Genomic DNA, 24,907 nt, shown 5'->3' on the forward strand with positions numbered 1-24,907 from the left:
TCACTTGTTTTTTTTAATATTCCTGTACCACGTCTCTCAGCGGCTCAGTTGCTGTGTTGAAGTTTTGGAAGAAATTGCGGAAGAATTCACTCAACCCCAAGAACTTAATGATTTCCTGTTTTGATTGGGGAATGAGGAACTGTGCTATAGTGTGAAGCTTTGTAGAATAGTGGTGGTAGTGTTCTGGTAATGACTCTGGGCTGGTAGTATATATATATACCAGTAATATATACCAAGAGTAATATATACCAAGAAGGAGATAAATATTTCATTTTTTCAGAAAACTTTCTGAAGAAAGGTCTAGGCCCGAAACGTCAGCCTTCCTGCTCCCTTGATGCTGCTTGGCCTGCTGTGTTCAACCAGCTCCACACCTTGTTATCTCACTTTAGGGTTCACCTGGAGCACTGACAATGTGGTCCTCTGGCTGACAGGTTTTGGCTCTGTTGGCCTTTTTCATTGCTTTCTGGGAGATTTTCAAGGTTCTCAGGAGTTGCTTCTGGAATGCAGCTACACTCTAACATGGAAACCTGCTCCCCTGCTCCAAAAATACCTCCTTGATCAATTCCAGAGGCTCTCACACTTGGTGTCTGTGAAATAACTAAAGTAAAATCCATGGTTTCAGTGGGTGAGTCCCTGGTGGTGAACAGCGGAAAATCTTGTCCTTTTTCACCAGTCATGGGAATGCTCATAGTCATGTAGCACGGAAACAGGTCCTTTGGTCCAACCAGTCTATGCTGACCACTTTCCCAAACTAAATGAATCCCACCTGCCTGCAATTAACCCATAACCCTTCAAACCCTTCCTGCTCATGAACCTATCTAAATGTCTTTTAAACTGTATCTGCATCCATCACTTCCTCTGGAAATCCACGTGAACTACTCTGAATAAAAAGGTTGTTGCCTTCATTTCCTTTATAAATCTTTCTACTCTCACCTTAAAAAAAAGGCCTGCTAGTTTTGAACTCCCTAACGTTAGGGAAAAGACCTTTGCTATTCACTTTATCTGTGCCCCTCATGATTTTAGAAAATCCTATGAAGGTCACCCCTTGACCTCCTGCACCCCAATGAAAAATGTCCTATCCAGCCTATTTCTACAACGCAAACCCTCTATTTCTGACAACAGCCTGGTAAATATTTTCTGAATTGCCTCCAGTTTAATAATAATTTTCCAATAACAGGGCGACCAGAACTCCACACAGTACTCATGGCAGTGTGCCCTGATGATTGTTCTCAGGGTCTGAGGGTATCATTCCAACGTCCCTCTCCCCCATAACTGTGGATGATATCTGAACAAATTGGAACAAGCCGGATCGCATTGGGCAGACGAAGTCAAGTGAAGAATTGAACCAATTCCCACTCCACTGCTCTGGTGGATATGGTTCTCAGGAACAGACTCTGGAAAATAGATAACCAAGTTCATGATGATGAGGATGTATTGATCGCCCCTTTTTTTCTTGAGGGGTGCTACACAGTCTGTCAACATTTTGCTGACTGATTCCCTGAAACAAAACCTTCCGGTAGGTAACGGCCGACTGGTATTTTTGTTAGACTATTAATCCAGAGACCCTGGTAATGTTCTGGGGACCCGGGTTCAAATTCTGCCATGGCAGATTGTGGACTTAAATGAAAATCTGGAACGAAGAGTCTAATAATAATAACTGCAAAAGCATTGCTGAATGTCAGAAAACCATATCAGATTCACTAATGTCCATTAGTCTGGCTCCAGACTCCAGGCCCACAGCAATATGCCCTTTGGACAGTAAGGGATGGATAATAAGTGCTAATCCCAGCCAGTGACACCAACGTCCCATGAATGAACAATAAAACAATGCAAACTTGGGAATCCTAGGGCAGGTCTTATTGTGAGTTGGGGTTTGCCCATAACCTGAAAACTTCTGCAAGACCTCACTACAACTTGTGGAGCTGTGACCACTTAAAATATTGGCTGATGTGGGAGTGGGTTTTGCATTTTCCAGCGTGACCAGCTGGCTGCAATATTTCTCCACCGTCCCTTTGCAGCACTGCCACCTGGTGGTCACTGTCCACTATCTATGAGGGAGATCTCCATTCCTACACCCACACCTCTTTTTTTTAATGTAGCAGCATTTAGGGACTGCTTCTGCAGTCTGAGTTAGGGCTTTGAACACCAGATCATCTTGGTGGGATGTTACCAAGGAAGGTCTCCTTACTACCTTCTTGATGTCTTGTAGATTCCAGAAAAGCTTTCAGACAACTGGATCAGCGGGTGAAGAAGGGTCCCGACCCGAAACGTCAGCCTTCCTGCTCCTGAGATGCTGCTTGGCCTGCTGTGTTCCTCCAGCTCCACACCTTGTTATCTGTTGGTTCAGGGGGTTTTCTGTTTGTTGTGTTGTCTCAGGTTGTATTGACTTTATGAGCATACACTTAGGGAGAATGCCAGACAGTTTCTCCTGGAGCCGTTAGGATTCCCTGACCTCATTGACCTCAGTGACCACTGGGGATACTACTACCCCATCAGATCAGTCCCAAGGACCAGATTGACCTCTCTCACATAGAAACTGGATAAGGTAGTCACTGGTCCTGACACCCAGTAAAGAGGTATGGGCAAGTACCCTTCTGCAAGCCCCTTTACCGTAATCTTGTACATGCCTTTTTCCAGAGCAGCATTTGACCAGCCCCATTCTTTTTTCTTTATTCATTCACGGGATGAGGGCTTCGCTGATCAGGCGGCATATATTGCCCATCCCTAATTGCCCAGAGGGCAGTTAAAAGTCAACCACATTGCTGTGGGTCTGGAGTCACATGCAGGTCAGACCGGGTAAGGATGGCAGTTTCCTTCCCTGGACATTAGTGAACCAGATGGGCTTTCCTGACAATCGATAATGGTTCTATGGTCATCATTAGAACCTTAATTCCAGATATTTATTAAATTCAAATTCCACCACCTGCCATGACTGTATTCGAACCTGGGTCCCCAGAACATTATCTGGGTCTGTGGATTAACAGTCCAGTGATAATACCACCAGGCCATCGCCTCCCCAGGTGGCTTGCTTGCCTCACCCTGTGGAAATCTGGCCACCCTTTCTTTGAATACAAAGTCTGGTAACTGTCAGGGATTTGGTTGCCCTCATTTTCTCTCTCAGCAGTGCCCCACAGTGATTTACAACTACAGTCAGAACTTTAGCCAGGCCTGCGAGTTTCCTGCCTGATTCTCATTCTCTGCACATTGTGGCATGTGCCCTGGTGGCTTCCTATTTTTCCTGTCAACAACTGTGTGAATGGTTCTCCGGAAACTGAACAGCTTAGAGGAACAAGTTGGAGGGAGACAGAAGTGTTCTGTCCATCCCTAGCTCAGGAGCAGTCTCCGTGTTCTCTGTAAACCTGAAGAAAACTACCTTGAGTCCCTGAGCAAGCAGTGAAAGCATCTGGAAAAAGATGGTTGAAGCAATTGCTGGTCAGCAGAAGAGCCATACGATAGAACCTGGGAGCAAAGTCTACTTTCCATTATTTCTCCTCTCTCTATACTATGTGTGCCCGCATGTATGCATGTGTGTGTGTGTGTGTGTGTCTGCCTGTGTAAGTAAGTAAGGGAGGAGTTTATAAGGAGGCTGGATTTTAATTAGTAGTATCATATGCTAACGGTTCATTACTATTTACCTGTAGTTAGTCATTCTTGTTCAGTGTAGAAATCTGGTCTGTGCATTCTATCAACCTAGGTTTGAAAGTCCAGTAAATTGGGAACCCTCAAAAAGCTTTAACTTTCACAATCATCCAGGGCTCAACTTGTAGCAGACTACTTCTTACAGAATTTGGGGCTTGTGTCGGATTGGTTCAGAAACAAAGAAAATGAGGATTAGAATGGTGCATGAGTAAATTATACAACAGAAAGAAAAACACCAGGCCCTGTACTGTGCTTAAGGCATAGCACTGGAAATATCAAGGGATTTCTGCAGGTGGCAGAGCTTTTGCTGGTGGTCTTGAAGGAAATGTCAAAACCAAGGTTGGTTTAGTAAAATGGATGTAGCACTGCCTGAAGGTAAAAAGCTAGAAAGTCAGAGATAAATGAGGTACAAGTGAGGCACTTGGAGGAAGTATAAAAAACGCTGAGTAATTTAGGTAGTGAAATGTCAGAATCGGTGATATTCAATGAAAAATTAAGCGACTGCAGGATGAGGACAAAATGAAAAACTGGGTGAGGAACTCCAAAGGGAAGTAAAAGACAAGGTCACTTCCTCAGATCAGAAAGGGAAGCATTGAGGGTGAAGATGACAATTGTAAGCTCATGGGTTTCCATTGAAACAATGTGGGACATATTCATCCAGAATGCTGAAAGTAGAAAAATAAATCAATGGAGCTTAATGGGTTTCTAAGAATGATATGAAAAGGAAACTCAATAGGAAAAGGCCACGCAGATCAGGTTGTAGTTTTAACTACAACTAAGAGTCAGGAGGGAACATTGCTGTGAGTGTAGAAATAATACATAGAATAGATGAGAAATGTGAAGGGTTTTCTTCTGAAGGAAAAAAACCCTTTTTCTTCAAAGGAAGAGTTGAAGCCCAATACTCTCCTAAGAGACACAGACATTACTCGAACTCTACTGGAGAAGGATATAGATTTACCTCCAGAGAGTTAATTGAAAGCCAAAGTATTGGAAAATGGGAGAAATGGAGAGCAAATCCCATTCCATTGTATGGGGTCCAATTGAACAGTGACTCATTGTCTGGTCTAATGGTCATCAGGATAGTTAAGAAGTTACCTGTAGAAGAAGATTGATGAACGGCAGAGCAGGCTAGAAGGGCAGAATAGCCTCTTCCATCTCCTATCGTCGATGTTTCTTCCGACTAACTGGTAACGAGTCAGCCAATACCAGTCATTGCCACAAGGAGGCTCTTTACTGATTTGGCTCTGCGCAGGCGCTAATTCCACCAGGTGGAAAGCCTGATCAGGATAACGAAGTGTGAGGCTGGATGAACACAGCAGGCCAAGCAGCATCTCAGGAGCACAAAAGCTGATGTTTCGGGCGAAGGGTCTCGGTCCGAAACGTCAGCTTTTGTGCTCCTAAGATGCTGCTTGGCCTGCTGTGTTCATCCAGCTCCACATTTTATTATCTTGGATTCTCCAGCATCTGCAGTTCCCATTATCTCTGAAAGCCTGGTCAGTTCGAGCGGGAAGGACTCCAATTCCCAGCATGCCTCGGCCCTCGCCCTGTGACGTTTGATGCCCGGGTCGCCGCCCCCTGTCCGTGCGTCATCGCGCAGCGCCGGTACGTTAACATAAAGTCAGCAAGATGGCGGAGGCGGAAAGTTTGGAGACGGCGTCGGAGCACGAGCGAATCCTGCGGGAGATCGAGAGCACGGATTCGGCCTGTATCGGGCCCACGCTGCGGTGAGCGGCCGGGACTGGGGGTTAGGGCTCAGGCTGAACCGAGCACGCCGCCGTACTGGGAGAGGAGATACAGGCACCCTCCCCAGCCCAGGATCAGGAGTACGCCCCCTTATCCCCCACGCACAGGACCACCCCACTCCCTTCCCCACCCTCATCCTAGGGCCCCACCCCCTTATCCCCCACCCCCTTATCCCCCACCCACAGGACCTTACTCACCCTCATCCCCGGGTCCAACCCCCTTATCCCCACACCCATCCCCCTTATCCCCACACCCATCCCCATCCCCATCCCCACACCCATTCCCACCCTCATCCCCACCCTTGCCCCCCCTCATCCCCACCCTTCCCCCCCCTCATCCCCACCCTTCCCCCCCCCCCTCATCCCCACCCTTTCCCCCCCCCCTCATCCCCACCCTTTCCCCCCCCCCTCATCCCCACCCTTTCCCCCCCCTCATCCCCACCCTTCCCCCCCCTCATCCCCACCCGCAGGATCACCCTGCCCCCTTATCCCCCGCCCGCAGGATCACCCTGCCCCCTTATCCCCCGCCCGCAGGATCACCCTGCCCCCTTATCCCCCGCCCGCAGGATCACCCTGCCCCCTTATCCCCCGCCCGCAGGATCACCCCGCCCCCTTCCTCACCCTCATCCCAGGGTCCAACCCACTTATCTCTCACCCACAGGACCACCCCACCCCCTTATTCCCCCACCCACAGGATCACCCTGCCCCCTTCCCACCCTCATCACAGGGTCCAGCTCCCTTATCCCCCACCCTCAGGATCACCCTGCCCCACCCCGCCCTCATCCGAGGGTCCAGCCCCCTTCTCCCCCACCCACAGGACCACTTTCTCCCCTTCCCCACTGTCATCCCCGGGGCCGAGCATCTTCTCTGCCTTCCCCGTCATCGCCCCAGACCACTCCCTTTTCCCTCCTCTTCCCCATCACTCCAGGACCACCCCATTCTCCCCCTTTCTCACCATTACTCCAGGACCACCCCATTGTCCCCCTTTCCCATCATTCGTCCAGAACCAACTCCTCCTCTACCCAGTATCATCCGTCCCAGGACCATTCCCTCCTCTACTACCACCACCATCATCCTCATCCTCATCCCAACTGTCCTGCCCCAATCACCACCATTATCCCAAGAGCATCTCTTAGCCTTGACATCCCAGGACCATTCCCCTTAGCCTCATCATAAATTCATTATTCCCCTCAAAACTTTCCGGGACCACCAACACCCCATGATCCCAGGTGTTCCTTATGAGACAGGAATCTCATCCCGAGAACCCATTTGTGTCTCCTCTCTTTTCAGATCAACTCATTTCCTGGGATGGCCATTTCATGATCCTCGGATTGCCCTTCATCCTGGGGACCCCCACATGGCAGACACACACTTTATTCCAGGATTTCTCTCATATAGAGTCAGTGGGAACACCACCCTCATCCTGGGATTCCCTCATGCAGATGGGACACTTCCACCTGGCAGATTCATTTCCCTATCCTGAACCCTACCTTATCCCAAACTCCCCCCTCCCCCAGTCATCCAAAGTCTCCTGAACCTAGGGACGACCACCTTGCCCCCATTCCAGAAAATGCCTCAACTCGGGATGACTCCTTAATCCTTGAAAGTGGAGTTGCAGGTTGACAGGATGGTGGTGGCATTTGGCACGCTTGCCTACATTCGTCAAAGCATTGACTGTAGGAGTTGGGATGTCGTGTTGCTGGTGCACAGGACATTGATGAAACCACTTGTTGAGTACTGTGTATAATTCTCGTCGCCCTTCTGTAGGAAACATGTTGTTAAACTTGACAGCATGCAGGAAAAAAAATTCAAGGGTGTTCTGTGGTTGGACAGTTTAACCAGTAGGGAAAACCTGAATAGGCTGGGGCTTTTTTCCTGGAGCATTGAGGGCTGAGGCATGATCTTATAAAAGTTTGTAACATCAATAGGAGTGTGGGTAGGTTGAATAGCAAAGGCCTTTTCTCCAGGGTCGGGGGAGTCCAAAACCAGAGGGTGTAGGTTTAAAGTGAGAGGGGAAAGATTTAAAAGGGTTGCGAGGGGCAACGTTTTCCCCCCTCAGGCACCTCAAATCTTAGAGTGCCCATGGGATCACCCCCGTCTTCGTGCTCCCACTGTATTCTGATGCCACTCTCTTGTCAGATCAACTCGTCCTGAAGTGTTGCCAGTTTGAAGATGAGCACTCCCCAAGCTTAGTGTGTCATTGGATAGAATGTCATTCTCAAGAATGCATATTGTGAAGGGGCAAATGAATTCTATTGAATAGCAATTTCACCAATTCTTACAGCTTCTAAGAAGGGAGTGCACTCATTTTGTGTATGATTCTCAGCTGTTTTAAGGAACTGTGGTCAGTGAACCCTGCAACAACAGATTCAGTAATAGCGAGTTTTGAGAAGATTTGTAACTCAGGTTGAGGTTCTGGATGTGAGTTTGCTTGCTGAGCTGGAAGGTTAGTTTTCAAACGGTTCGTCACCATTCTAGGTAACATCATCAGTGAGCCTCCGATGAATCGCTGGTGTTATGTCCGGCTTTCTATTTACCTGTTTAGGTTTCCTAAACAGAAAAATAGAAAGCGCTGGTGTTATGTCCCGCTTTCTATTTATCTGTTTAGGAAACCTAAACAGATAAAAAGAAAGCGGGACACAACTCCAGTGCTTCATTGGAGGCTCACTGATGATGTTACCTAGAATGGTGACGAAACGTCTGAAAACTAACCTTCCAGCTCAGTGAGCAAACTCACATCCAGATTCAGTAATTTTGGAATTCAGTTTAATCTGGAAGAGAGACGTGACATAATGTTGACCATTCAGCCAGTGTTGATCACCATTTAAAAAAAACCCATCTGGTTCATGAATGTTATTTAGGGAAGAACATCTGCTTATATGTGACAATAACCTATAGCAATATGTTTGGCTCTTAACTGCAGTCATGGCAGGGATGGATGATAAATATTAGCTTAGCCAGTGATGCTTACATCTCACAAACAAATGTGGAAATGAAATAATTGGATTTGACCATTTTCCATTCGCAGATTGTATGTTGTCCTTCCTGATGTTGAAGTTGTTAGCTCTGACTAAGTAGCCAGGGAGTGGTACAAACTAGAAGGCAAGAGGGAGCATTTGTTAAATGAATGACCCCGATCTCGTACAGTAATAATGACTTTTGCCACCTGGGATGCTTACAACTTAGCAATATTCTTTACATTGAAATTGGGCCATTGAAAATGATGATTCTGAACTGTCCTATTTAGAATTAATTAGTGGAAGCATGGCCTACTTTAAAATGAGCTGTCATGTTCTGAATGAATGTTATAACGTGTGGGGAGCAGGGTGGTGCACAGATTTTTTTATTTGCAAGTGATGGTCAGCACTATATGAATTGTTCAGAATATATAGAAGTACTATAGCAATTGAGTGCTTGCACCACTGCTGTTGTCTGCAGACCCTAATCACAACTGCTGACCCTACCTATGGGATCAAGAATCATCAGTTATTGTGTTACTTAACTTTTCGTACTAAGAAGACTGTCAGATCTTCTTTCCTGTTCCTTGCAACTGTATGTTGAAGTTGTGTTCCTTACACTATCACTGTTTGATCACGACATTAACAAAAGTAAAGAAATGGAGACAAGAAAACCCTGGATTGGACTGTGTAACATTTTTAAGCAAGATCTCAACAAGATGCATTCCCAGCTATGTCCTGCTCTACATAGCAGTGTCCTGGGAATACCATCACACCTGATCCTCACTTGTAGATAGGAGCTGCTGATGCTGAGAATCTGAGATAACAATGTGTAGAGCTGGATGAACACAGCAGGCCAAGCAGCATCAGAGGACTGCTCGGCTTGCTGTATTCATCTAGCTCGACACCTTGTCATCCTCACTTGTCTCCAGATTGTCACTGTCGTTGGACGATTCTTAAGATTCCCCATGGGGTGTCAACTCTGGCTGAACAGGATCGTGCATACTAGGCTTGGTGTCAGATGGTTTAGATTCAAGTCTGCTCAGAACCTTGAATGGAAATTACAGCTGTCACACAGTAATATTGAGATTGTGCCACTAGCTGAGGTGGTATCTTTCAGCTGATATTTGGACAGAAATCTGTTTGTTCCGTCATAGGCATAAGAGATCCCACCTCATGATTGGGAGGTATTCCCTTCTGATCCGTACTGAGAAAGGGTCACGACTTGAAACATTAACAGTGTTCTCTCCACAAATGCTGCCAGAACCTGCTGAGCTTTTCCAGCAATGTGTTTTTGTTTGATTTACAGAACCTGCAGTTCTTTTGGTTTTTATGACTTTGAGACCTACATTGGTGCTCTTGCTCATTTATTTAGTACCTCTGCTGTCAAAGATCTGATTGCTACCTTGTCACTCTAACTTGGGAAGTAGTTGTTCTACAAGAACTAAACAGGACCAAAGACAAAGTTGCTGGAAAAGCTCAGGTCTGGCAGCATCTGAGAAGGAGAAAACAGTTAATGTTTCAGGTCGGGTGACCCTTCCTCCGAACTGCACGATGAATGAGCTGGAAGATGAAGTAGAACTGCAGAGTGGTGCAGCCCTGTACCAGGTTGAGATGCTGTTGGAGAGAAAGTGTGCATGTGGCACCGAGTGTGGATCTCAGGATGCAGCGAGTAGCTGTCCATTGAATGTTGAACATCACAGATGTGCTCCTGGTAGGATTCAAAACATGAGGGATGAAAATTCAGTTGGAATCCACTTGGGGAGCATCTGAGCCAGAGGCAGTCACTGGGGATTGTGATATGGCTGTGGAAACGAGTTTCAGCAAATACTTGGTCAAACACCAGGAGTGACAGTGAAATTAAAGTTGGTGGGCAAGAAGAGATATTGGAAAGCAAATCCCATCAGAGAGACAAGCAGAACTTCAAGGTGGGCATTCCTGGAACAGATGTGGCAGTGAGTTAAATACTAAATAAAAAAACCAAGAGAACTGCGGCTGCTGTAAGTCAGGAACAAATACCAAGTTGCTAGAAAAGCTCAGCAGGTCTGGCAGCAGCTGTGAAGTAGAAAACAGTTAATATTTCAGGTCTGGTGACCTTACCTCAGAACTGTGTTCTCAGACCTGCCGAGCTTTTCCAGCAACTTAGTTTTTGTTCCTGATTTACAGCATCTGCAGTTCTTTTGGTTTTATTTAGTATCTACAAGAACTAAGTCCTGCATTAGATCAGATTCACACCAGAGTAAAATACCAAGATTTATGAATTATAGAATTGCACAGCACAGGAAATGTTATGGTTATGAAGTCAGTCAGCTCTTGAAAGGCAATCCAGCACTTATATCCCTACAATTATTTTTAAAATTTTTTTAACCCATTTGAAGAATAGTATTTAACCAGAATCAACTAGCTTTAGTTTCAAAAGAAAAGAATCATTAGATTTGAAATGTTAGCTGTTTCTACCTCTACAGAGACTGCGAGATCTGGAGTGTCCAACATTGTTTTCGTTTCAGATCTTCAGAATTCACAGCACTTTGCTTCCAAATTGCATTACAGGTCTTAATCTTGTGTTGCATACAAATGCTTGAATATCTTCTGAAGAAAGCAAATTACTGCAGATGTAGCAAGCCTGAAGTAAAAGGCAAAATGCTTGACATACTCAGCAGGTGAGGCAGTATCTGAGGAGAGTTAACAGTTAAGGTTGACGGCTTCACATTAACTAATGAACACTGAAGCAGTTACTTTGTTTAACGCAGCTCACGTCTTCCTTATTCTTTTGTATTAACTTGTCGGGTGTGGGCATTGCCAGATGGGCCAGTGTTTATGGCCCATCGCCAGTTGCCCTCTAAAAGGTGATGGTACGCTACAATTTTGAACCTCAGTAGTCCATATGCAGTGTGGAGATTCACAATGCCATTAGGGAGGGAATTCCAAGATTTTTGACCCAGCAATAGTGAAGGATCAGTGATAGAATCCAAGTCAGGATGGTGAATAGTTTGGAGGGGAAGTTGCAGGTGGTGGTGGTCCCATCCGCTTGGGATTCACAATAAGTCAGTGCCCTCTGTTTATTTGAGCTTTGAGACAGCATAGGGTGACATTGTAATATTGTGGTCCACCACAAGCTATCCTGGCATAAAACCATGGCTTTAAGAAATCATAGCTATTTTGTTCAACTGGAGGTTTAAGTTGGGCTGGGTCAGGTCAGGTCAGAACACACTATGGAGCTGGAGGAACACAGCAGGTGAGCAGCTATAGAGGAACAGTAAAGTAGCCATCCATTTTGGGTCAAAACCTTTGTCAGACCATTTCTGATGAAGGGTCCTGACCTGAAATGTTGTCTTTCTGTTCCATTGCAGTCTGACCTGCTGCGTTCCTCCAGCTCCACTCTGTATTGGCTCTGGCTCCAGCATCTGGAGTTCGTGTTATTTCAGCATAATTCAGTCCATGGTTTCAAACCTAGGCAGTACTTATTTAATTCCATTGATTCTTGTGTTGACCTTCAGTCCCAAAATTAGTGTAAGAGATTTGCTGGTAGAAATGTGAAAGAGCAGTCTGCAAAGTTAGTACAATCCAGAATGAATTGGCAGCAAGAGTCATGGAAGCAGATTAAGTAGTAGGTTCTAAAAAGGGAATTGGATAAACAGTGGAAGAGGAGGAAATTGTAGGGCTATTGGGAAAGAGCACAACAAGAGATTACTTGGTTTGTCCTTTCACGAGGGTGCTGGATCTCCTTTTGGTTGATTAATTCTTCCTTTATTAGATTCCCTACAATGTGGAAACAGGCCCTTCAGCCCAACTAGTCCACACCGCCCCTTGAAGCATCCCACCCAGACCCAGACCCATCCCCTGATAACACACACCCTTGAACACTACGGGCAGTTTAGCATGGCCGATCCACCTAGCCTGCACACCTTTGGACTGTGGGAGGAAACTAGAGCACCCGGAGGAAACCCACACAGACACGGGGAGAATGTGCAGACTCAACACAGACAGTCGCCTGAGGCTGGGATCAAACCTGGGTCCCTGGTGCTGTGAGGCTGCAGTGCTAACCACTGAGCCACCATGCCGCCCCAAAGGTCACATGCAGCAAAAGACTTGGGGCTTCTTTCAGATTTACTGATGGCCTGTGTCAATCATTTTGCTACTTACCTAGAAGATTCCAAATTACAATCATATTTCTGTTGTGTCTTCTCAGTTTTTTGTAAAACGGGCAGCTCTTGCAACAGGGTTAGCGAGGTTTGAAGCCAGCGCTTGTTATATTCTCATTTAGCAACAGGCACACAGTTCAGATCTGTCTTAAATTTAGGCCTACTGTCAAATCCATGCACAAACATATGCAAGATGAGCAACTAATCAGATTTCCCACATGACTACAAGATCAGCACCACCTTAATTCATCAGTTGGAACCCTTGTTTGTGCATTCTTTACCTGCAAACTCACCTATTCCGATGCTCCTCTGGCCAGCCTCTCATCTCTGCACACTTTAAGCTAATCTAAACCACCCCATTGCTAATTCACACTAAGTCAGAACTTCAACATTCATGAAACTTGCTGTTAAGCATTTTTGACTTGTGCTTATCAGAACTAGGCTGCCAGAAATAGGCTTGGGGGAATGAGGGGCAGCATTTTAAATAGAATAAGAGGAGGATGCTGATTGGTTGGGTCATAATTGGCATGGAAATTCTTCAAGGACAGTTAACTGTCAACCCTAATTCTCAGACCAGGCAGGTGAATTCTGATTGGTCAGGGTATTGCTATGGTGATGCAGCAAAATTTAGCTTGACTTTTTTGTTTGAAAAAGGTGCAATGTGTATGTAGGTTCCTTTTGTCCACATAAAACAGGATGCTGATTATTTATGTACGTAGGTTTTAGTACATGAAAATGCATCATCGCGCCGCAGGCCTGGCTTATGATCTTAAATTGATTTCCTTAGCACTGGGCTCTTAGTACAGTCCAGGCTATTTAATAAATTATTTCCAATAGCGGAATCAAATCTAATGGCGGATATACTTGTCTGAGGCTTGCAAACATGGGTTGGTTGAGCATGATGAGTCTGTTGCTAACTGCTAATGGTGAATGGCCCTTCTTGTTTGAAAGTGCCTATCAGTTATTAGGGCCTACAGCGCTCATACCTGGCCTGACAATGGCACTGGAACTCACATAGCACTTTCCTCACTTGTGTTTGAGGGAAAACATCTTTTTGGCTTGAAGGCAGCACCCTGTTAGAGGAGAAAATCACTGGTAGATTTACAGTAAAGGAGCAGTGTGATTTTGCTAGCTTTGTTGTTCAAAGTCTGAGACATGTTTTCCCCCTTCAGGGTAATCTGAGGCAGCTTTAAGATTGCTGAGGTCCAAAAGTAGTGGACATAATACCTTTCATGAGTTTTCATGCTGAGCTACATTTCATCAGGGTATCTGTTATCAGGCAGGATAGTTGTGCAATGCCTATCTCAATGCAAAGCTTACATGGATACAGAATTGGCTGGCCAACAGAAGACAGCGAGTGGTAGTAGAAGGAAAATATTCTGCCTGGAAGTCAGTGGTGAGTGGGGTTCCACAGGGCTCTGTCCTTGGGCCTCTACTGTTTGTAATTTTTATTAATGACTTGGACGAGGGAATTGAAGGATGGGTCAGCAAGTTTGCAGACGACACAAAGGTCGGAGGTGTCGTTGACAGTGTAGAGGGCTGTTGTAGGCTGCAGCGGGACATTGACAGGATGCAGAGATGGGCTGAGAGGTGGCAGATGGAGTTCAACCTGGATAAATGCGAGGTGATGCATTTTGGAAGGTCGAATTTGAAAGCTGAGTACAGGATTAAGGATAGGATTCTTGGCAGCGTGGAGGAACAGAGGGATCTTGGTGTGCAGATACATAGATCCCTTAAAATGGCCACCCAAGTGGACAGGGTTGTTAAGAAAGCATATGGTGTTTTGGCTTTCATTAACAGGGGGATTGAGTTTAAGAGTCGTGAGATCTTGTTGCAGCTCTATAAAACTTTGGTTAGACCGCACTTGGAATACTGCGTCCAGTTCTGGGCGCCCTATTATAGGAAAGATGTGGATGCTTTGGAGAGGGTTCAGAGGAGGTTTACCAGGATGCTGCCTGGACTGGAGGGCTTATCTTATGAAGAGAGGTTGACTGAGCTCGGTCTCTTTTCATTGGAGAAAAGGAGGAGGAGAGGGGACCTAATTGAGGTATACAAGATAATGAGAGGCATAGATAGAGTCGATAGCCAGAGACTATTTCCCAGGGCAGAAATGGCTAGCACGAGGGGTCATAGTTTTAAGCTGGTTGGTGGAAAGTATAGAGGGGATGTCAGAGGCAGGTTCTTTACGCAGAGAGTTGTGAGAGCATGGAATGCGTTGCCAGCAGCAGTTGTGGAAGCAAGGTCATTGGGGTCATTTAAGAGACTGCTGGACATGCATATGGTCACAGAAATTTGAGGGTGCATCCATGAGGATCAATGGTCGGCACAACATTGTGGGCTGAAGGGCCTGTTCTGTGCTGTACTGTTCTATGTTCTATGTTCTATGTTCTATGATGAGCAGATGGGCCCTTTCTCAAACAAGTCCCATTCACTCATTACCCTGTTCATGCTGAGCTACTTTTTCTGAGTTTGGCAGTTTCCCGTACTAGTTTACAAAACATGCTGAAGTGTGATTCCTTCTGAATCTCTTATCTTCTGTACCCCTCATAGCTGTCTAAGACCTCTGCAGGTCCTCATTTCTGGCCTGTTGTGTTTCTTGATTTTTTTTATTCTCTCCTTAGGCAGCTTTGCTTTGCGCTGTGTAGGCCTAAGGTCGAGCAACTCTCTGCTTCATTCTTCTTCCTTAAAAAGCTCCTTAAAATTTACCTCCTTGGTCAACTTGTTAGTCACCTGTCTTATTGAAATCGATCCAAACCCAATTGGTAATGCTGTTGTAAAATTCTTTGTGGTATTTAATCATGTTAAGGGTGCTGTTTAAGTGCAAGTTGACAAGTTCTAGGCTTGAAGCATTCTGTTAGTGACAATTGTTTGTTTGGTTTGATGGTTGTCATCTCACATCTGTCTGAAAATGTAAATGCACAATCAAGGCTGACAGTCCAGTATGTTACTGTTACTCTAGCAGTGCTCGGTCCTCAAAGGTACTTTCTTTCAGTTTAGACATTAAACTGGAGGCACATACTGCATGTTCAGATGCACGCAAAGATTCAAAACTACTACTTGAGAAGCTGCACACTATCTTGGCCAACATTTATTTGAGAGCTGTGATAATGGGAACTGCAGATGCTGGAGAATCCAAGAAAACAAAGTGTGGAGCTGGATGAACACAGCAGGCCAAGCAGCATCTCAGGAGCACAAAAGCTGACGTTTCGGGCCTAGACCCTTCTTCAGAGAGGGGGATGGGGAGACGGTTCTGGAATAAATAGGCAGAGACGGGGAGGCGGACTGAAGATGGAGAGAAAACAAGATAGGTAGAGAGGAGAGTATAGGTGGGGAGGTAGGGAGGGGATTGGTCAGTCCAGGGAAGGTGGACAGGTCAAGGAGGCGGGATGAGGTGATAGGTAGGAAATGGAGGTGCGGCTTGAGGTGGGAGGAAGGGATGGGTGAGATGAAGAACAAGTTAGGGAAGCAGAGACGGGCTGGGCTGGTTTTGGGATGCAGTGGGGTGAGGGGAAGAACTGGGCTGGTTTTGGGAAGCAGTGGGGGAAGGGGAGACTTTGAAGCTTGTGAAGTCCACATTGATACCGTTGGGCTGTTCAATGGTATCAATGTGGACTTCACAAGCTTCAAAATCTCGCCTTCCCCCACCGCATCCCAAAACCAGCCCAGTTCTTCCCCTCCCCCCCCCCCCCCCCCCACTGCATCATAAAACCAGCCCAGCTCGTCTCCTCCCCCCACTGCATCCCAAAACCAGCCCAGCCCGTCTCTGCTTCCCTAACCTGTTCTTCCTCTCACCCATCCCTTCCTCCCACCACCTTAAGCCGCACCTCCATTTCTGACCGACCACCTCATCCCGCCTCCTTGACCTGTCCATCTTCCCTGGACTGACCTATCCCGTCTCTACCTCCCCACCTATACTCTCCTCTCTACCTATCTTGTTTTCTCTCCATTTTCGGTCTGCCTCCCCCTCTCTCCCTATTTATTCCAGTTCCCTCTCCCCATCCCCCTCTCTGATGAAGGGTCTAGGCCCGAAACGTCACCTTTTGAGCTCCTGAGACGCTGCTTGGCCTGCTGTGTTCATCCGGCTCCACACTTTGTTATCTTTATTTGATAGCTAATGCTTTCGTAAACTGATTATCTGCTAATTTATTTCATTGCTATTTGTGGAAGCTAGCTGTGTGCAAATGGCCAATGCTTTTCATAGATTGCATAGTTGGCTACCTTTTGAAAATAGTTCATTACCTGTCAACTGTTTTGGGATGTTCAGTGAAAAGTGAAAAGTGCTTCTATACTTTTCCAATGGTGTTGCCATCAAAAAGTACTTCCTTATCATGAAAATAATATCAGAGATAATGGGAACTGCAGATGCTGGAGATTCCAAGATAATAAAATGTGAGGCTGGATGAACACAGCAGGCCAAGCAGCATCTCAGGAGCACAAAAGCTGACGTTTCGGGCCTAGACCCTTCATCAGAGAGGGGGATGGGGGGAGGGAACTGGAATAAATAGGGAGAGAGGGGGAGGCGGACCGAAGATGGAGAGCAAAGAAGATAGGTGGAGAGGGTGTAGGTGGGGAGGTAGGGAGGGGATAGGTCAGTCCAGGGAAGACGGACAGGTCAAGGAGGTGGGATGAGGTTCAATGGGAGAGAGATTCCCTGAGGTTGGTCCGGAGGGAGGAGGGTAACTTCTTCAGGTTAGGCATCCCTGGAAGAGGCTTCGCAGTGAGGTTAAAATAGTATCAGAGATAATGGGAACTGCAGATGCTGGAGATTCCAAGATAATAAAATGTGAGGCTGGATGAACACAGCAGGCCAAGCAGCATCTCAGGAGCACAAAAGCTGACGTTTCGGGCCTAGACCCTTCATCAGAGAGGGGGATGGGGGGAGGGAACTGGAATAAATAGGGAGAGAGGGGGAGGCGGACCGAAGATGGAGAGCAAAGAAGATAGGTGGAGAGGGTGTAGGTGGGGAGGTAGGGAGGGGATAGGTCAGTCCAGGGAAGACGGACAGGTCAAGGAGGTGGGATGAGGTTCAATGGGAGAGAGATTCCCTGAGGTTGGTCCGGAGGGAGGAGGGTAACTTCTTCAGGTTAGGCATGAATCTGTCTTTGAAACCAAGTGTGTAGGAAATCCATCTGCACTTACTATGTGCCAACATAGTCCAAAAATAAAGTAAAGATTTTAAGTTGCCCCTTACATGGCTGTGTTGCCAATTTAGTTTTGACACGTAGACCTGCATAGCGCAAGCTGAGTCCTGCTGTGACATGAGTCATCTATTTGCAGTTGGTCCTTCATTTGGCTTTAACGCTTGTGCTTTCAGCAGTGCATAGTGTTAAATATGATCCTGCTTCTGACTGCTGCCCAATGTTTCCTTCAAGGAATTACATGCATGTGGAAACAGGTTGAGGACTGAACAGGCTTGGAAAGACCATGTGGTTTGCTCCAGTAACACACGCTGTCTGGGTTTTGGTTAAGTACCTGAAGGGAGTCCTCACTGGTTGTCTAACCCTCGAGAATCAGGATCTTAGGAAGAGCGGGGCATAGGGATATTTCTTCGACACTACCACTCATTCTCACTGGGTGAATAGGCTCAGGGGCCCAGATTGCCAAGTTCTCTGTTACATTACAATGATGCAAGATGCAGAGGATGGATTTTACTGCTTATTACTCAGATCTTCTAAATATGACACCCTCCATGAGCAGATTTTCTTTGCTGCTTTGTGGAGAGGTTCCAGTTTAAAAGGATGTAGAGCAGTGCTTCACAGGATATTATGCAGCAGTCTCTACAAAAACTAAAAACACTTTTTCATATGGTTTATAAACTTGTCCTGTTCCTCATGTTATGAATCTTACAATTTGAGTTGTTTAGATATGTATTTGCTCTTATTTTTAGATATGCTAAGCAATCTTATTGATGTGAAAAATGGTCTGTCAAGGTGAAACATTATCTTTTAAATCACTGTTATAAATTCTGATTTATGACAAAGCTGTAACTTTCAATTACATCCTTCTGGTACTAGTGGAAAGGAGACATTGCATTCTGAAAGGCTTACCAAACGCAGTTACCATTGTAATTATACACGTGGACATTTATGGTGGTGAACCTTGATAAGAAACATGCACATGTTGCAGTTTAGAGGTCTTTGAGGGGCTACCTGGACTGTAAACTTAAGCTAAGGTTTACCCACTAATTGTGGAACCCATTCAATCTTCATTCAATTAAATTTCATGTGACACAGTTGAAAATGACCCAGTGGTTAGGAGTTGTGGACAGCATGGAGGGTTGTTGCAGGTTGCAACAGGACATTGACAGGATGCAGAGCTGGGCAAAGAAGTGGCAGATGGAATTCAACCCAGAGAAGTGTGAAGTGATTCATTTTGGAAGGTCAAATTTGAATGAAGAATAACAGGGTTAACAGCAGGATTCTTGGTAGTGTGGAGGAACAGAGGGATCATTGGGCCCGCGTCCATATATCTCTCAAAGTTGCGACCTAAGTTGATAGGGTTGTAAAGAAGGTGTATGGTATGTCGGCTTTCATTGGTAGGGGAATTGAGTTTAAGAGCTGTGAGGTTATGCTGCAGCTCTATAACACTCTTATTAGACCACACTTGGAATTTTGTCTTCAGTTCTGGTCACCTCATTATAGGAAGGATGTGGAAACTTTAGAGAGGTTGCAGAGGAGATTCTCCAGGATGCTGCCTGGACTGGCAGGTCTTACGAGGAAAGGTTGAAGGAGCTAGGGCTCTTTTCTTTGGAGCGAAGAAGGATGAGAGATGACTTGATAGAGGTGTATAAGAAGATGAGAGGCACAGATAGAGTGGATAGCCAGAGACTTTTTCCCAGGGCGGAAATGACTTATAATGATGGGACATAGTTTTAAGGTGATTGGAGGAATGGATAGGGGAGATGTCAGAGGTAGGTCCTTCGTACGGAGAATGGTGGGCGTGTGGAATGAGCTGCCAGTAGTTGTAGTGGAGTCAGATATGTTCGGGACTTTTAAATGACTCTTGGATAGGTACATGGAGGATAGTAAAATGTAGGGTATGCAGGGTAGATTCCTATTAATAGGATAATAGGTTGGCACAACATCATGGGCTGAAGGGCCTGTACTGTTCTGTGTTCTAAAGCGAAGCCTACCTTCTGAGCCAGGAGGCTCAGGTTCAAGCCCCCTTTGCTCCAGATGTGTGTAACAACATCTGAACAGGTTGTTTAGAAAATATCTAGTAAGTGAAGTCTGGCTTCTTTCTTTAACAAGCTTTTCCTGCGTTGAAGTTCAAATAACGTACTTGCAAAGAACGTACATTATAGATTAGTCTCCAAAAGAGCTTTGCTCAAATTGATGTGATTAAGCTAGAGTTATGCCCGAGCATCATCCAGTGCAAAGCAAACTGAGATTGTGTAAGACATGGTTTGGTGCTCCTTTACATTCAGACTTTGAGACTCTGGGATTTTGCTGAGATTTCGTAGCTTCAGTCAGAAGCAAGATTACCTGAGAGTAATGTTACAGGTTTTTAAAAAAGAATTTAAGAATGTGTAACAGTTAATCTATAACCAGTAAATCAACTGCAAAAATATTAACAAACTATTTTCCTGCAAACACAAATATACAGGCTCCTGAAATGAAACAAAATTGACAAGATTGTGAAAGAGTGCCCTAATAGTTTTCTAAGTACAGCTGAAGGAGATGACACATATTGTAAAGAGGTGGTATATTGGCTGAGTGCCAGCTGGATTCATTTAATGAATAAATTACACCACTCGCATTAGGAATGCCAGACAACAGTGCTGCGTTCTCAGGCTTTAATGTTTTAATTTCACTGGCATACTTTCAAGTCTCCACAGATAATTGTGGCCCTTCCTTTGCCAAAGCCTATTATTACCGTTCTGTGAGAGCTAATGCTTGTTTTGCCTTGTTTGTACTAATCTGTATTAAAGACACTGCTGCCCCACCCCTTGAAAGACACTTTTACTCAACCTGATTTTAATTTTGGTTTTCACTGCACAGTTTCCACACCATCGCCATTCACTGGTTGCATTTGCAAGTGACTTGAGGACAGGCAGTTAATTGCTTCACACTGACTTCATAGCGGAGAGTGTGAAGATTCAAAAACAGCTGAAAAATAGTCAGCCTTCCCAGCATGTTTGTGTGCTTGCATGATTTGAGACACTGCACAGCCAACTGTTAATACATTCTCAAGTAAAATCATAAAATATTGGCAATACTCAGCAAGTCAGACAGAATTTCTGGTGGAAGACGCAGAGTTTGTTTCAAGCCTTGTATAAAATATCAAAATAGTCATCAAAGAGCTAAAATGTCAACTCTATCTCTTCACAAATGCTTTCCATCATATGCATTTTTTTGCACTTGTAATGTTTTGGTCAATGACGCAACATTAAATCTGGAATAAGTTGGAGATGTAGCAGGTTTAAGCAACATTGGGGATTGGAGAACAAAAAGGGATATCTGTGTTCGTGATTGACTGAAAATCAGGGATGATTGGATAACAAAAGGGTTGATGGTGCCAGGCAAAATTTTATGGTAATATGATGAGGAAATATAGACCAAACAGGAGCTGCAAATGGGAGTGCAGACGCATCACCAGTAGCTCTGCTTGAAAATAATGAGGCAGGTGGTAATGGTCTGTAATTATTGAACTTGGCTGAAGAATTTTTTCTGTACTGTAAACAAAGAACAAAGAAAATTACAGCACAGGAACAGGCCCTTTGGCCCTCCAAGCCTGTGCCGATCAAGATCCTCTGTCTAAACCTGTCATCTATTTTCATAGGGTCTGTATCCCTTTGCTCCCTGCCCATCCATGTACCTGTCCAGATACGTCTTAAAAGACACTATCATGTCAGCTTCTATGACCTCTGCTGGCAACACGTTCCAGACACCCACCACCCTCTGTGTAAAGAACTTTCCACGCATATCTCCCTTAAACTCTCCTCCTCTTACTTTGAACTCATGACCCTTAGTTATAGAGTCCCCCACTCTGGGAACAATCTTGCTATCCATCTTGTCTATACCCCTCATGATTTTGTAGACCTCAATCAGGTCCCCCCTCAATCTTCGTCTTTCTAATGAAAATAATCCTAATCTACTCAACCTTTCTTCGTAGCTAGAGCCTTCCATACCTGGCAACATCCTGGTGAACCTCCTTTGCACCTTCTCCAAAACATCCACATCCCCTTGGTAATTTGGTGACCGGAACTGTACGCAGTACTCTAAATGTGCCCGAACCAAAGTCCTGTACAACTGTGACATGACCTGCCTACTCTTGTACTCAATACCCCGTCCGATGAAGGAAAGCATGCTGTATGCTGCCTTGACCACTCTGTTGACCTGCATTGCCACCTTCAAGGAACAATGGACCTGAACACCCAGATCTCTCTCAGCCTCGGCCTCAGTTTTCCCCAGGACCTCTATGACTGCGATATTGTCCGTGGAAGGCTGTGAATTTCCTGTTTGAATGCTGAGATTCTGTTTCTTGAACCTGCATTGGCTGTATTGGTCCACTGTAGCAGGCCAGGGGCAGAAGGGGCAGAAAGATCAGTCAGATCCAGTGAGAAATTAAATGACAGGCCATGGGAAGCTTCTGAATTGGACATAGTGTTCTCTAAAGTGGCTATCCTGTCTTTCATTTGCTCCCCTATTGCAGAGGAACATTTTATTGATAAACCAGTATAAACATTTAGGTGAAGTCAGTGCTGCTGGTAAAGGTCATATTTACTACCTTTAAAAGAGTAACTTTTAATTAATTTACAAACTTGTGAGATGTGAGCCTTGCAGTTTCTCATTGCCTTATGCTATTAGGGAGGGAATTGCAGGATTTTGACCCAGTGACACTGAAGGAATGGTAATACATTTCCAAATCAGGATGGTGAGTGACTTGGAGGGGAACTAATATGTGATGGTGGACGGTTAAAAGGGCTGTTTATTCAGAATTAAACCCAGCTGGTGTTATAAAGGGGCCCCTTTTTAATTTGACAACATGCCAGTATTGCCTGGCCAGAAGTGTGTATGCTAATGTATGTGGATGCAGTTGATGCTTAATTGCTCTCTGAAATAGCCAAGTAAGCATAACCAATTGTAGTAAATCACTAACCTGTAAATTAATAAACCTAAATGTTTCTATGAAAACATATGAATCCTAGATAGCAATCAGAAACAGGAACTGATTTATTGTTTCTTCCCTAGCACACCAACCCTGAAACTCTGTATTATCTGTTCCACACAGACGACAGCACCCTCCATGATCCTCTGTACTGTCATAGAAACTATGGGCGGGAGTAAGCCATTCAACCCTTTGAGCCTGCTCTGGCATTTGATATGATGATAGCTGATTGAGTATTGCAATGCCATACTCCTGATTTCTACCTGTGGTGCATTTAAAATCTAAAAACCTATCTGTCTCCTTGAATGTATTCAGTGATTTGGCTTCTGCAACCTTCTGTGGTAGAGAATTCTATTGGTTCACTCTGGTTTGAGTGACAAAACCTTCCTTCAACTGAGTTTTAAATGGCCGACCTTGTATTTTGAGACCGTATCCCCTTGCCTCCCAGTTATTCTAGGCTGTTTGCCTGATGATCAATATAGTCAAAATACTGCAGATGCTGAAAATTTGAAACAAACAGAATACTGTAGAAACTCAGCAGGTCTGGCAGCATCTGTGGAGAGAGAAAGAGAGTTAACATTTCGAGTCTGGTATGACTCTTCTTTAGAACAGTTCTGAAAACAGCTCAAAATCTTAACACTCCAGAGATGCTGCCAGACATTCTGAATTTATCCAGCACCCTCTGTGGCTGATCAGTCTTGGATGAGTAGCAGTTTCCTTCAGTTATAGATTTGGAAAACATAAGCCATTAGTTTTGGACTCCAGCCATAATCCCTCCTGTCAGCATTGATTCCATTTCCTCCTGCTTCAGGCTGAAGCAATCAATTTGTAAGCTGGGTGTTTCCCATTCAGTCTTAGATGAGCATCTGATCCTGTGTGTAGCCATTACAAAAATAGCCTACTTCCACCTCTGTAGCACATTTTCCTCCCTCCAATCCTACTTTAACTTATTTAATGCTGAAGTCCCTGGATGCTTTTGTTCCCTCCAGAGTTGGCTGTTCCAGTGCTCTCCTGGCTGACCTCCATCCTTCTCAAATTTCAACTCAAGCAAACTTTGTCTCGTATCCCTTTGATCACCTTGTCCTTACTGACCTGCCTTCCTCAGAATCGCCCAATGCTTTCACTTCAGAATAGTTGTTTTTCGAAACAAAAACAAAAATTGCTGTCAAATCTCAGCAGGACTGGCAGCATTTGTGGAGCGAAAGCAGAGTTACTGTTTCATGGTTCTGAAGAAGCCACTGGGTCTGAAATGTTAACTTTGATTTCTCTCCACAGATGCTGCCAGACCTGAGTTTTCCCAGCGATTTCTGCTTTAGTTTCTTATTTCCAGCATCTGCACTTACTTTGTTTTGTCTATATTTAGATTCCTTCATAACTGACTGCTCTGACCTCTCACCTCTGATCCAAATATTCCTCCCTGAACTCTTCATTCTTCTGTCCCTGGCTTTTTGTAATTTTTTCTTCTGCCCACTTAGGGTGGCTGTGATGTTGGCCGCCTTGGCTTATGTTGGATTCCATATATAAATCCCTTTAATCCTCTCTCCTTTTTTTGTCTCAAAAACCAACCCTTTTTTTTAATCAGTACTCCTGTACGTCATGACCATTTTACCAGCAAGTAATTCAGTGCTGGTCAGAGATTAAACCTGGGTTCTTTAACCCAGGTAATTTCTGTAATTAACCAGATGTGAAAAATCAGGAGGCCATTTGGCTGCTTGGACCTGATGTGATTATTGCCTTTCCCACCTGCCTCCCAACCTTTCTTGTCAATCAAACATTTGTTGAACTCAACTTTCAACATATTCAATAATCTTATCTCCACTACTCAGTCGAAGATAATTCAAAGCACTAATAATCTTTTGGAACAAATTCCTCCTTGCCTCTGTCTTAATTCTGATTCCCAGTTCTAGATTTCACCACAAAAGGAAACATTTCTCAGCATCTACACTATCCAGCCCCCCTCAGAATCTTGAGTCTTTCAGTAATAAGCTCCGTCATTAGGACAACTAATTTTTCTGGGTGAATCTTTTGTTTTGCTGATGAGTTTCTCAACTAGGTACATGACATACAACTAAGTAGTACCAATGGCAGACTGCTAGTTGAACTCAGGATAACTCCACACTGTGGAGCTTGCACATTCTTGCAGTATCTGCGTGGGTTCCCTCCGGGTGCTCCAGTTTCCTCCCACTGTCCGAAGATGTGCAGGCTAGGTGGATTGGCCATGCTAAATTGCCCGTGGTGTCCAGGGTGTGTAAATTAGGTGGATTAGACTTGGAAAACGTAGGGTTACAGGGAAACATTAGGAAGATGGGTCTGGGTC

General features: G+C 45.0%; 1 protein-coding gene across 2 annotated transcripts in view; it reads left to right on the forward strand.

The window, feature by feature from the left end:
- Positions 1–5,034: 5,034 nt before the first annotated feature.
- LOC125458167 (exocyst complex component 6B-like) overlaps positions 5,035–24,907 on the forward strand; it is a 620,472-nt gene continuing 600,599 nt past the window's right edge. For both annotated transcript variants that reach the window (XM_048543144.2, XM_048543170.2), the window contains exon 1: positions 5,035–5,363. In XM_048543144.2, the coding sequence (XP_048399101.1) occupies positions 5,266–5,363 (98 nt within the window). In that variant the 5' untranslated portion in view covers positions 5,035–5,265. The remainder of the gene's footprint in view (positions 5,364–24,907) is intronic.

Source organism: Stegostoma tigrinum, chromosome 1, assembly GCF_030684315.1.
Source record: "Stegostoma tigrinum isolate sSteTig4 chromosome 1, sSteTig4.hap1, whole genome shotgun sequence".
Lineage (NCBI taxonomy): Eukaryota > Metazoa > Chordata > Chondrichthyes > Orectolobiformes > Stegostomatidae > Stegostoma > Stegostoma tigrinum.